General features: G+C 24.7%; 1 protein-coding gene across 2 annotated transcripts; it reads left to right on the forward strand.

The window, feature by feature from the left end:
• Positions 1 to 205: 205 nt before the first annotated feature.
• On the forward strand, positions 206 to 14,248 carry LOC107446527 (myosin-2 heavy chain). 2 transcript variants are annotated; one of them, XM_016061204.4, is made up of 10 exons: positions 206 to 409; positions 606 to 722; positions 1,292 to 1,370; positions 2,800 to 2,914; positions 5,227 to 5,411; positions 7,338 to 7,472; positions 8,189 to 8,350; positions 10,551 to 10,709; positions 11,892 to 12,059; positions 13,880 to 14,248. In XM_016061204.4, exons 1-10 carry the CDS (start codon positions 342 to 344, stop codon positions 14,063 to 14,065), a joined length of 1,374 nt encoding a protein of 457 aa, XP_015916690.2. In that variant the 5' UTR covers positions 206 to 341; the 3' UTR covers positions 14,066 to 14,248. The 2 variants fall into 2 exon arrangements, with proteins under 2 accessions (XP_015916690.2, XP_042901031.1); XM_043045097.2 differs by lacking the exon at positions 1,292 to 1,370 and adding an exon at positions 1,717 to 1,795.
• The last annotated feature ends 871 nt before the right edge of the window (positions 14,249 to 15,119 follow it).

Consider the following 15,119-nt stretch of genomic DNA (forward strand, 5'->3'; position numbering starts at 1 on the left):
AAAAACTAATTTGGGATTTATAGATCATAGATCAAATGAGCTTCTATTTTAATTTATGGTTCTTGTTGTTTGTATCTGTAACTATTTTTCTCACCATAGCAACCGGTTCTTTTAAGTTCTGTTTTGGGTTTTGATATGTTTACTATGGATTAAATAATATTTTTGAAATTTGTAAACATTATATTTTTATGAAATATTGAGAACTATTATAAAATTTTACACTGGGCATTTTAATGTGTACTGTCCATGTTTTTAAATATTGTATTTTGATATTTTTTAACTTGAAAAGTATTTGAGAAAATTTTTCATTATAAGAAGATTGTCTCTTTTGGGTGAAGAATATGATGAAGAAGTCATCAGCTTATAAAACCGATAAGAAGTTGCATCCTGTAAAAGTGTCGAACATGAGGTATCTTTTGTTAAAGTTTTAAGAAAGTTTTTCAGTATTTCCGTCCATTAAAAAACAATTGGTGAGGTTACACAGTAATATATTTTTATTGCTGTGTATCCTATTGTCCTTTTTTAATTAATGCCTTTTTTTAAATAAAAATCCCTTTTTAAAAAAGTTATAGCATATTTATTAAAGAATCTTTATTTTGTTTTAGAAACAGACCTCCAGCCTTTGGTGCATCTGAGTCAGATTGCATTAGTGAATCTCAAATTGAATATATTGAAAACTTGCAGCAACAGATTTATGTTCTGGAAAATGAAGTAGCATATTTATATCCTTTATATTAACAATTTTTTTTTATTCTTACATTTTTTAAAACTTTTACATTATTTAAAATTTTATAATTTTTTTTTATTCAGTCATAATTTTATTATTTAATTAGTAAATTTTCATCAGCTCCTAACTGTATAGTTCTGGAAAAATTTAGTGCTTACTTTATAAAGCATGTCTTAGGCATATAGAAATTGTTTTTAAATCACAATGTAAGCATTTTGAAAAAAAAAATGTAAAGGATTTATTTGAAAAGGATTTATACTGTGTTTGCACAAATCATCTATTTACTTCTAAAGTAATTTAAGCTTTTTTTAGGGATTGACTCTTGTATTAATAAAATCTTTGATTAAATCTATAAATAATATAGGTCTAAATTTTTTTGTTGTTGTTTAAATAAAGTTTCTCCTTTTTTTGGCATTATTATTTTAGCATTGAAAATTATGAATATTTGTAAATTATGTCTAAGCTTTTTATTAAGTTCTCATTCTTTAATGTTGTTTATTTTTATTTTATCTTGAAGTTTTTTATATTTGTTATCAGATTTTTATCTTCCTTAATTAAGTTTAAGAGAACTCATATGCACGAGACGAGCAAGCAACATCCATCCTTGGTTGCAGAGAGTGAACATATGGTGAAAAAGTTATCTGTAAGTATTTCAACTTGATGACTTAGTTTTTCATATATAAACATGGTGCATAGCGTTTTTAAAAAGTGCTTAAAGGTGCTTCTTTTCGATTTTTGTTTTTTAAAAGCCCTTAAAGGTGCTTTTCTCATTAGGTGTTTTTAAAAAGTGCTTAATTTTCCTTTTTTGAAAATGTGATTCTTTTCTTCACCATGTCGATTTTTGCCACGTATGATGCAAAATCGTGGTTCTCACATTATTCTATTCAACGTTTTCACAATTCATTCAACCACAATCCATTTCACCAATCATGTTACATGTTTGAGGAAATACTTGGGAGTGACTACTGAGCTNCCTTAATTAAGTTTAAGAGAACTCATATGCACGAGACGAGCAAGCAACATCCATCCTTGGTTGCAGAGAGTGAACGTATGGTGAAAAAGTTATCTGTAAGTATTTCAACTTGATGGCTGAGTTTTTCATTTATAAACATGGTGCATAGCGTTTTTAAAAAGTGCTTAAAGGTGCTTCTTTTCAATTTTTGTTTTTTAAAAGCCCTTAAAGGTGCTTTTCTTATTAGGTGTATTTAAAAAGTGCTTAATTTTCCTTTTTCGAAAATGTGATTTTTTTCTTCCCCATGTCGATTTTCGCCACGTATGATGCAAAATCGTGCTTCTCACATTATTCTATTCAACGTTTTCACAATTCATTCAACCACAATCAATTTCGCCAATCATGTTACATGTTTGAGGAAATACTTGGGAGTGACTACTGAGCTGGGTTCGATGAGACTCTTGCACTCTCATGTGCAACTCTGCTGCATTTTGCAAGATATTCTCAATTTCAGGCTTCATTCACCACCCTCTGAAATCGAACCAAAAAATCTCTCTATCTTTTTGTTGTGGCTAATATAATAAAAAAAATAGTGTTTAGTCAGAAACTAGTTATTTTATGATGATCATATAAAGTCTTCGAAAATTATTTTGTATTTTGTTAAAGTGTATAGTGCTTAAAAATATGTTTTGAGTGCTTAGAAAGTACTTAAAAGGTGCTTATTTTTTGTTGAAAGATTTGGCTACTCACCCTGTTAAAGTTTCCATTATTTTCCCAAATATAATTATATATGTTGGTAGTTATCAAATAAAATACTAAATCCTTTTTTGAACATGGACAACATTTACTCTTTTTGTTGTACTAAGCATGTTATAATTTTTTTTATATGAGGTTTCGGATAATTTTATTTACTCTTTTTGTTTATCTGAAAAGAATTTTGAGTGCTTGTTATATAAAATTTTGATTGTATTCACGGAAAGTTTAGAATTATTTATCTCATTTTTGTATTATTTTAGTTCTGATGTGCGAAGAATTCATTTTATATCTATTTTTTATGTTTATGCCTTTTTAAAATACTAAAGTTGATAAGTGGATTTTTTAATCTTAGCATTTGTTTTAGGATAGCCACAGCGAAATGAAGAACATGAAAATTGATTTGAAAAGAAAGCAGACATCTATTGATTTGTTGAGATCTGAAAGAGACAGAGTTCAAAAAACTGTTAACGAGTTGGAAGGTATACAGAATACTGCTTTTTTTCTGTAGATTTATTTCCTTGTTTTATATATTCATTAAAATAAAATCTGAGATTATTTTAATCCTTCCAGAATTTTATCAATTTATATTTTATTGTTGGTTTAGTTTTGTTTTTAAAATTTATTCATTTCAATTTGCAAGATTTTTCAATAAAGCTTATGCTTGTGAATTCGAATATTTTATTAAACTGTTGAAATAAAAATTTTAAATCCATGCTTTGTAGCTTAAAATGTTCTATCATTTTCTGAATTTTATTTTTAGAAATGAAGTCAATTAAAAAAAAGAAAAAGAAACCTTGTTAGAATAAGTTTTAACTAAATATTGTTGAAATATTAATTTAAAGAAAATAAAATTGGTCAGTAGAATTATATTGAAATCTTTATCCTACAAACATTTACTTTGAAAAGTTATTGCCTTACAATTGTTATTGCTTTGTTTAATTTGTATTGAATTTTTTAAAATTAATTAAAATCAGTTTGTATTCAATCTAACTATGATTTATTAATTGGACATCTGTATAGTTTTCTGGAAATCATTATTTTAATTTTAATTGATTAAAAGTTTCGAGCATGCTGTAAAATACTTCAAATATTAATGTTACTAATTAAAACTTGTAGTAGGAAAACTGAAATTAATGATTGTTTGACCTGCTTTTTAAAGAAATGTTTGTGCTTAATTTGACTCTTTTGAAAATAATTTGAACTTAAATTTGGTTTTACAGATTCTACTTAATACATTGATTACAATTTTTTCCCCTTAAATAATAGTCTTCTGTAACTGCTAAATAATTTTAATTTTTAGACTTGTAATTTTAAATAACGATATTGATATTTAAAGTTTTATGCATATTTCTGACGTTGGCAAATGATTAAATGATTTCATTCAGGTGTGTTAAGTTATAAAAAATAAATAACGAAAAAAGCCACCTTTGACGTAATAAGTGTTCCAGAAGTTTGCCTTCTTTTTTTGCTTTAACAGAAAAAAAAAGAAAAGAAGAAAGAAAATGTAATTGGTTATAGGGGAATTAAGGTTATTAAATGTGCTTAAAGCATAAGTAGTTGCTTAATAAGTACTTAGATTGTAGCTGTTATTCTTTGTTTTTACTCATTCATAAATTTTGTGGAATATGGTTTTATTTTTTTCAATTCAAAAAATATTCTTTTAAAATTATTGAATAACTTTTAATATCAAACGCAAATGACATACTATTAATTCAAAATAATTTGTGTTTAGGATATCTGCTTTATAATACATGCAATCATATTATAATCTGTATTAAAATAAATTGATTATCCATGGTCATTGAAATATTGCACAAGCAAGCACTTGAGAGGGTTTGTTGTTTGCTTATTTTTGCTGACAGGAGGAAAAGAAGGGCATGAGTCATACTTATGTCAGATATTAGCATCTATTTATTTCAGTTAAATTTTAAAAAAATATGTTGTATTAAAAATTAGAAAAATTACGTTTGGAAAAATTCCAAATTGTTAAATTTAGGAAGTGAAAAAGTTAGAAAAAATTTTCTTTAAAGAGTTTCAAAGTTTAAGACATTTAACCGTATATGAAATATTAGAGATTTCTAAAGAATATATTCTGACTATATTTCTATAGAGAATATATTTCGGATATTATTTGACTAGATTTGATAGAATAAATTAAGACCAAATTTTGTTTTATACAAAGTTATATTTTGACTTGTATTTAATCTTAAAATTATATCACTACAGTAAAAGTTAAAGCAAAAAGCAAGGGTGGCAGTGTTGCAACTTTAGTTAAGCATGAAAGAAGGTTTTGTGATTTGCTTATTTTTGCTTACAACAATAAGAGATCCCAAAGTTACCAAAAACATATACATATCATTAATTTTTAATTTATTGTTAACTTAATATTGATAATACAATTTAAAATTTGACTAAAAAGGAAATTAGTCTTGGTCAAATTTAATTTGATTTACAATCATGAAAATGAAAGCTATGACTGTTCACCTAATATGTTTGTAAAAATATGTTATTCAGAAAATGCTTTGTATTATTTAAGCTTTGTTTGATGCATTCAAAACATTGTAATGCTTTTAAATGTATCCACCCATACTCTGTAAGAAACCCAGTTTAATGAAGTAACAGTGTTTTTAATTTGCAATTATTATGGTATTAAAATCTGAAAAACTGTATTACGTTATAATTGCATGAATTTTATTTATAATAGCTTATTTATAATATCTTCAAATATAAATTTATGGCTAAAATAGAAATAAATTCTATGTTGATGTAATTTTTGAACAAACATTTTCAGAAAGATTCCGAAAAGAAAAATGCACTATTTTGGAAGACTTGATTACAGTGCAAAAAGAAAAAGATAACCTTCAAGATGAAAATGTTAAATTGGAGCAACTTTTAGAAGAACATAAACAAAATGTTATTAAATTACAGGACGAAAATGACAATTTGGAAATAGATGTTCAGCAAGCTGAAAAAGAGGTACTTCAAATGTGATAATGAAAATAATTTGTGTTATTTGAAATTTTTATTTCCTCTTTAATGAAACATTTTTTTTTAAATGTTGCTTATTAATATTAGATTTTGTGACATCTAAAAAATTGCTAAAATAAAATCTTATCGAAAATTTAAAAATTTGTACAATTTTGAAACTAATCTAACAAGAAGAAAATAATTAAATTTATAATAAGATTAACACACAAAAAAAATTGTTCTCACAATTGCATTAACTAAATATTTTCTGAATTCAAATAAATTAATTAGGGAAAATCTAACTATACTTAACATTTTGTAATGAAGCCTTTTTTCAAGTCAGATTTCAATGTAAAAAAAAAAAAATTATTCTCACAATTGCATTAACTAAATATTTTCTGAATTCAAATAAATTAATTAGTGAAAATCTAACTATACTTAACATTTTGTTACGATCCTTTTTTTCAAGTCAGATTTCAATGTTAAAAATAAATAAAAAATTACATTATATGTCAAATACTCAACATTGGCTTTCATTAATAAAATTGAAAACAAAACAATGTTTAAAAATAATTTGTGTTTAATTAATGATGAAAATATAAATCTTATAAGCTTATGGTTACAAACATTCTAAATAGGAATCATGAGTGCTAATTGTTAATAAAAGTAAGAACTAGGCAGTCTGAACTTTAATTACAACAATTATTGTACAATATTAAATTACTAAGAGTTTTACAGTGAAACCTTGATATTACAAACTTCTATAACACCAATTTTTGAATATTAAAAAGAAATCTGAATCTAAGCTTTTGTTATGTTGTTAATCATGACCTCTTTTAGCCTAATAGATTTCATGAAATATTTTTGATCACCAGTGTTATTATGGTGAATTTTTCAGTGAGCAAAGCTAAAAATTCCAACATTTTGTGTACAGTAAAAAAACCCTATAGAAACATTAGAGTAACTTTTGTTTCTAGCTACATTTGGTTTAAAAACTTTCTAAATTATAACGGCTTTAAAGTAAGGTTTTTTAAATGTTTCATTTGCATTCATAACCTAGTTTAATGATAAAAGAACCCATTATGTCAATGCAAGCACCAAGCATACAAATTTATTTTTATTGCATTTGAACTTTAAAGACATGTTTACGAAAAATTTAGAAGTTTTGCAATTAATAAAAAGTGGCAAAATAGTGATATAAAAAGAAATTTTATCATTAAATCAGTAGAGGTATGCAGTTTTCTCATGTACCTTTTCTGTAATACTTCTATGAATAACTGATAAATTTTTTTTCTTCTAATTTCTGAAGTATTTAAAATGCTTCCTAGAGTTTTAATTTTTAAAAATTTTTCTTCAGTAATTTTATGAATTATTTCTATGAACTCTAATAAAAAGAAGTTTGCCATGTTTGAAAAGCCCTTGCCAGAATCATCAATTTCTAAAGAAGTAGACTTGCAAGATGTGTGCATAGATAGAAATGTTTAATAAAATTGGAGAGAACTTGTTAATTTAATGAATCCCTCCCAAAAAGAGGATACTTATAAGGAAGTAGTTACTGAGGGCAATAATGCTTTAGTTTGTGTGGTGACTTGTGGTGAAGAAACAAAGATATTAAAATGGTAAAATAATCTGCAAAATCGAATATCAATGAAAAAACAATGTTATTAACAATTGTTCAAGTAACTGTTTTTTGAAATAAATACATGTTATACAATTTTTAGAATGTCAATAGAATTATTATTTTGATTGAATTGTTAAGAAATATTTAATTGAGGTTGTTTATTAATCCTCTATATTACTGAATTTATGTTGCCCTTCAATTTTATAATGCTGAGGTTTGACTGTTTTGATAAATTAAATTTGTATAAATATTTAATTTGACAGTTTTAAAATAATTTTATTTGCATGCTGTATTTAAGCAAAGAATATTTTTAGATTAAAGCTGACAAGCAATTTATTGAAGAATTGCAAGAAAGTAAGCAAAAAATACAAAAGGAACTAATCGAGGCGAAAATGATATTAAGTTCCAAGCCATCTGACAAACATGAGGAAGCAGTGAAAATGTTAAAAGTAAAGAATTTCTTTTGTATCATATATTATAAACTTTTTGTTTTGTTGTTTTTAATTTATATTTCAGTTTTTGTTATTGTTTAATGATCTATATTTGAGGTAAGCTAGAATCTCTAATATTTAAGTCTCTAGTTGAATAGAAAGCTTTCTCATATTTATAGATTAATTTCCTGTTAAAAATCAATAACATTAAAATCTATAAAAATAATTATTGTAAAAAAATTTTCTCTCTAGGAAGTAGGGATAGTTTCACATAAATGATGAGAAACATTTAAAAGCGTTTATTTTCTCCTCTGTATTTCATGATTATGGCATAATTGAAAATCTTGCATCATGTTTTCACAAAAAATCCCTACCGTTAAAAGCAAAGCACTCATTTCTCAGTGAATTTCTGTAGATAGTGTGATGCTCCTTCTGATTAACTCAAATGTTAAAACAAACAATAAACATGAACTCACTAGAAAAAAAGACAGAATGTCTAATATACTTTTATTAGTTGCTGGAATTTTGAACACTATGCTCTAAAATATGTTTTTATTTTTGATATCAATTAATAATATACATAACTGCAGTTCATTCCAAAAAATGAAACTTAACTTTTTTGTATTCATAAAATTTTTATAAAGCTTATATGTTCATATTATTTTGCTTCTAAATAGTAATGATATTGATATATATATATATAAAATTTACTTTTTGGTATAATTTTATTATAGTGCAATATTGAACAAATCAGTGAAGAACTTGAAACTGCAAAACGGTCTCATATTCATGAACATATGTTGCGGGAACGCTTAACTCAAGACAATGCTGATCTAATAAAGAGACATGCACAACTTGAAGCTGAGTTGGCTGATGTGAAGGCACAGCTGCGAGAAGTTAGTAGGCACCTTTCTTTCTTTTATAATGTTTGTTGTGTATATTATCTTAAATTTATTCCATGTTTAAATTCTTTTTTTTTCTTCGAGATTATGTTGATCCTTGATCAATCATGTCAATGAAGTGTGCAATTTTTTCTTGTGTAATTTAGAAAAAAGGAACTTCATATTTTTGCATTATTAAGAAATATTTTTAGTGAATATTTAAAATTGTATATTTATCTAAAAATTATTTTTTTAACACAAATTGAAGCTGATCTCTAGTAATATTTAGGATACAATAGCATACAACACTTAATACTATTAAACATATATAGTACTAAAAATAAATGTTTAAATTTTTTTTGAAAGAAAATATCAGTAAATGTGTAAAATATTTGTTTTATATATGATGTATTTATGAATGAAATATATGATGTTAAAGTTGACCTAAAGATGATAAGATATAGTATAACATGAAGTATATGTTTTGCTAAAGAAATAAATTTGATTAAATTTATAGCTGCTTTCAAATCACATGTTTTCCGTAATTAATATTTTTCAATGAAAAGCCATGTGCTATTTATGCAATAGTAGTAACCCTTTACGATTATCACTATAAATGAAATCAGCATTGCAAAATTTATGTTGTTTACTTAAAGTTTTTGTAATTTTTTTTAAAATTGCATAAGTAAATGAAACTTTTTTCCTAATATTGGTAATTTAGTAATTCTAATAATATATATTATTGTTAAGCCTATAAAAGGCTTATAATTTGATTTAATGAATTAAGCTAATACAACATATTTATATATATATGTACACACACACACGCAGTGAGAGAGAGAGATAACACAATAAAGACAAAAAAGATAGATTCACGAAAAAATTTAGGAAAATAATGATAGGTTTTTTTTTTAATGCGCATAAGATGCAAGTACATAGAACTCACAAAATAAGTTAAAAATACAAAGGAAATAAGGAGAAATATATAAAGTTTTTAAAGAGAAGAAAAAAAATTATTAATAAATAAATAAAATAGTTTGAAAAATATTTAAAAATTTAAATATATATTATACACAGTCAAACCTCATGAACATCAATTCGAAGGAGGATAGAAAATTTGTTCAGGTTAAAAGTAGTTAAAGTTATTAGTACAAATTTTTTTTTGAAAATCATACATTACGCAGACACTTTCTAATATCTATATCTATTTGCTTTTTCTAAACAGAAAGTTCTATAAGGAGTTGATAAAATATTAATAATGAGTAGATTAACTATTAATTATTAAAATGTATAAAATTAATATCTATTCCATGGCAATAGAAGTTTTTATTTTGCACTTTATATTAAATTAATAACCTCTATAAATAAAATCAATTTACTACGGTCATAAACTTATCAAAAAATATATATATGTATAGTTCAGATGATCAAATTCAAAAAGTGTACTTACTTTCTCTGTTCTATTTTTTATTCTATCGAAGCAAATAAAAAAAATTATTGAAAAGTAACTAACTAATAGGAGGGACTAATAGAAACGAAACCATCGGGGTACTGAGGGAGTTAATTTAAGCATTTGCTTCTCCCTCAATTAGAAATGGCTTTGTTTTTATGACTACCGGGGCCGGTACCCCCTGAAGACGTCTGCTTCGGTGGTAATATTTTTATTTTATTTTTCTTCATTGCTACTTTTTCTGAAATTTCTGCTGCTTTTTAGCGCATTTTTTTCAAAGAAGTTTTTTCTATTTAGAATTAAAAATATTTGTGTTTTCTTTTAGTACAATATAACTAATAGGAGTAAAGTGACGTATTACAGATATTAGAGAGGATTCCTAACAAAATTATCAGTAATGGCATGCTGTTTTTGTGATTATATCAGCAAAAAAGAGTGCTTTCTAATATTGTACTTTTTAATACAATATAAAAAAAAGCACTCTTTTTAGTAGATATGATTGTTTGAGCTACTGAAGAGATTATTTCTTTTCTTTATTTTATTTTCTAACTTTTTAAATATTTTTTTTAAAAAATTTTAAATATTTTTTAAATGTTTTTTTATTTAATATTTTTTTTCTTTTCTTTAAAAATATTTTTTTTCTCCATGTTTTCTTATACATATACAACTTATATACAAATTTATACATATACAATATATTAATCTAGCAGTCGATAAAAAATATGAGTATGTTTATTGATGTTTTTTAATTTTTTTTTGTTACAGGAACAAAGTCTGCGATCATCATTGGAACAAATTCATCTTGGCACTGTTCTTGAATCAGCAGAAAATTTGAGTCGTGAAAATACTTTAAAGGATCAGATCCAAAATTTAACTTCTCGTCTACAAGAAGAAACAGAAACAACAAATACATTAGAGCATAAGGTAAACATTTTTGATTTTTTTAATAGAAAATTTTAATCATTAATATTTTCTCCATGAATTCAGCTTTGTGTTTTACACATAGTTTATAGTTATTATATAACAAATTGGAATTACTCTGTTGTAATTTCTTTCCCAGTTTATAAACTGCTGACTTACATATTAGATTGTTAATGTTTAGAATAATAATTGCATAAGTCTGTTATTTTTGAGTCCAACCATTATCAGAGTCTAGATTTAAACATGAAAATTACTATTTGTGATGGGGTTTAAATACTTGATTTTGTTTTGAGACTAATTTAACCCATTAAGTGTTTTCAGATATTTTTTTTTATGTATTTTTCTGGTTTCTTAACTATTTCCTAGGAACAATATCATAATAACCACATGGACATCAGTAAACATAAATCTTTTATGTTATTGATAATTTGCATCAATAATAGTATTTAAATTACATCATTCATATTCTAAACTGATGTTAATTTATAACTGTGAAATTCTAATGTTAGTGGGCGGAATGAAATATTAGTTATAAAATTAAGATAATTACAAAATGGAAATTAGAGATAATAAATGAAATATTTAATTTAAACTTAATTTTTAATAATATTTAAAAATAAAATATTTTAAAATTAAGATAATTATTAAAAACTGTACTACAGAATAAAGTAGAAGCATTAAAAATAAGGCTATATTTTTATTGAAAAAATGAGAATTGTTAAAAAATTTTTTTACCAGAGTTATTATCTTTAAAGGTGTATTAATGTTAGAAAAATGTGGTTCCCTATTCAAATGCAATTCTAGGTTGAGAAATGGCATTTGCTTAGCTAAGGTTTTTAGACTGCTTTACATCCTAACAATTACAAATAAAAGTCAAATTTATGTTATATATTACAGCAGGATTTCATGATTAGTTGGCTAGTGCTGATATTTATTTAAAGTTTTGTGTTGTCAATATTGCACATTCACATTTCTTTCTCTTGCATTCTTTTATTTATTTCTGTATTTTATTTGATTTATTATAAATATTTTTCTGGTATCGCCTATTTCATTTTTAAAATTTTGTGAAGTTAGTGAGGAAAAATTTTTGAAATGTTTTTGATGAATTTTTGCCTAAAACTTTTGTAGTAAGTATTTTCACTGGATTAATTTATATTTTATTTGCTTAATTGTTTTTTTTTATAGTTGTCTGATGAAAAACGCCAGAGAATCAGAGGAGAAGAGAGGTTCGTTAACATTCAGGAACGACTTGATCAAAAAGAGGAGCAACTTAAAGTAATGAAAAAGGAGAATGTAGGTTTATGGAGGGACAATTCTTATCTGACTGATCAAGTTACTCAGTACAAGCAGCAGGTAGATAGCAAATTTATAATAACATAGAATAATTATTATTTTTTTATGAATATAAAGCAAAAGCTTAATTTTATAATATGAATATGCCTTTCTAATTTAATAACATTTATAATGTAAAATTTAAATATATTTGTTCGCTTTTTAGAGATAATGATAAAGTAATTTTATATTTTTTTATGTAATAATAAATTGTTTAAATTATAGAACACAATTTATTAAATTTATGTCAAGAAATTATGTACGTGCACAACTTTATTTATGTACTTGCATAACTTTATTTTGAGCTATACATCAATATTCAGCACATATTTATTACAAATTTTTCAGTACACTATAACTTGAAAATTCAAGTCTATGCTTTTATAGTATGACAATAAAGACGCAGCAATTAATAAGCATGAGTTATAATCAATGTATGGATAATTTTATGTAAGAGTATATATTATAACCCTTTAATAATCACTTAAACTTTACATTTAATGTGTGATGGGGCAAAGCTTATCAGTTCTGAAATATTTAGCTCTGTACATAGCTTAGCACATTTAAGAAGTAAACAAATATGAAAAAGATATAAAGAAATTATTAACAAACAAATTTGTTTGAACTCCAAAGCAAAGGCTTTTGCAAGGGAATTTCTTACTTAGTTACGAACCTCATTGAATAATTAAGATTGCTTTGATTGCCTTAAAGCCAAAATTTATTAATTACATATACAGTAGAAGATCTATATATGAAGTAATCTATATAGTACAAAATTCTATAATATGCAGAGTCTCATGTTTCAAGGTTTGCATTATCAAGATCTTCATGGGGCGGGTCAGCCGCGGCGATGGATCAGAAAATTTCGTATATCCTAAGAATAGAGTGGGTCGTTCGAACTTAGATCTTATCAAGATCTTCTAATGTATATTTGTTGGTTTTATGTATAATCTTTACAATTAGTTTTTTATGACTTTCATTTTTATAATCATGGAATAAGCATTTAAGATTCTTTTATCTTTATACACTTAAGATCTGAGTAATTTTTTTATAATAAATTACATTAAAGAAATTTTGCTTATTAATGTTTTTCGCAGTAATAAATGGGTAATTTAAGATTATCAAATAAATTTTTTTAATTGCCATATACTTGGTTTGAAAACAAATAATATTATGCAGAGAGAATGAGTTGAAATGATAAAAATAGCCATGTATTAAAAATAAAGGCAGAAATATAATTCATTATTAATTTCAATGTCTCAACTAAGTCAGTGGTTTTATGATTATAAACTAGCACCCTTTCCCCGAAAAATATTTATTTCTTACAAATTTCTAATTTGTTTTTAGTTATTTTTACAATTTAACGACGATTAATAATTAAAACTATTATGTGTATTATATATTACTTTTACAATTAAATGAGAAGCTGAAATTTTTTTTTTAAATTTTGAAAAACTCTCATCTTAAGAAAGGGTTTCTTTTTTTTGCCCACTCATTGCTTCAGATGTGAAAGCATAGTGTTTATAATTATTAAAATTGTCTATTAATTTTTATTTTAAAATAATTACATTCTTCTATTAAAAACAACTAAATTACTGAGCAGAATCTGAATTTTAACTCATTTTTTTGAAAAAATGAAATAAAATTTAGTTTATGAAACTAATTCATAAAACTGTTATATTATTTCTTTATGTCCATGCAAATTATTTATTTTTAAAATGAATGTGTTCTTCAGTTGCAGCATAGAGATGATTAAATAGTTGATTGAAAATTTTAATAAAACTCTTATATTATTTATTTTTGCATGAATTATTTATTTGTAAAATGAATGCATTCTTCAGTTGCAGCATAGAGATGATGAAATAGTTAATTTGAAGCTTAAAGTACAAGAGATGCAAATTTCTGTTGAGAAGTTTATTCAGTCAAATCAAGCTGCCACTCAGCTTGCTGGTGAAAAATGGAAACAACTTTCACAAATGGTCCAAAGTATGCAAGCTCTCACAAATTTAGATGATCAACGCACATAAGTTTTACAAAATCATTTTTATATTGATTTATACTGCTATTTACTGCCACTAAGATGTGTTGTATTATTTTAAATTTTTATATGAATTGTTAATGAGTGTTTTAATTGTTGTTTATGCAATAGTTATGTAAGTAGATGCAAATTGTTGTGTAGTACAGAATAAAATTTGTATTTTTAAAAAAAATGTAGTTAAGGTTTTATTTGGTTCTTTGGATGTATTTCAATTTGTGATTGGTTTATTACAAGGTTTTATGAATGTGATGTAAATATGTATTTTGTTAACTTAGTATTTGGATTGTACCACTTTTTTAATCTTTTGACAACTAAAGCTGTAAATTTTTTTCTAACTCCTGGCAATTTGATAAATCCTTTATTATACAGTACTTCTTTGTTAATTAAGGAAGAATTTGAAAACCAATATAAATTTATTGCTTGAAAGAAATATTTGATTTTTAGAATCGAAAGATGAATATGTTACAAAGAAAGATGAAACTTTGGATTAATTTTTAGTAAGATCACTTTACCTGTCTCCAGTTTTATTTGAATCGTGAAAACCTGCTATAAAAAATCTTACAAAGGAATAATTTTTCTTTAAAGGAAATTGTAATGTGATATTATAGCTGAAAAAATGTGAAAACTTGACTCCCAATATTACGATTTTGCAATGAAAGCCGTTTTTTTGAAAAATTACTTCTCCTCTATCAATATAAATATTAAGAAAATATAAATATAATCAATATAATATTAAGAAAATATAAATATAATCAATATAAATATTAAGAAAATAAAAACATTTTATATGTTTTTTTAAATTTTAGTATACATGAGAAAAAGGGGCAGTAAATTAAAGTAAAGCATTAGAAAAATGATTAACTTAGCAGTTTTTTTAATTTTATTTTTGAGTATTACAAATTCCATATTCAAATTGTCTATTTATGTTGTTATTTCTAATGACACTTGAACAAGTCAAGCACCCGAGACATTCGCATTGAAAATTAAACCTGGAAAGTGCATCTTTTGTTTAACAAGGGCACACCCCTTGGGTGAAAGTGTGC

The sequence above is a fragment of the Parasteatoda tepidariorum genome, chromosome 3, assembly GCF_043381705.1.
Source record: "Parasteatoda tepidariorum isolate YZ-2023 chromosome 3, CAS_Ptep_4.0, whole genome shotgun sequence".
Classification (NCBI taxonomy): Eukaryota; Metazoa; Arthropoda; class Arachnida; order Araneae; family Theridiidae; genus Parasteatoda; species Parasteatoda tepidariorum.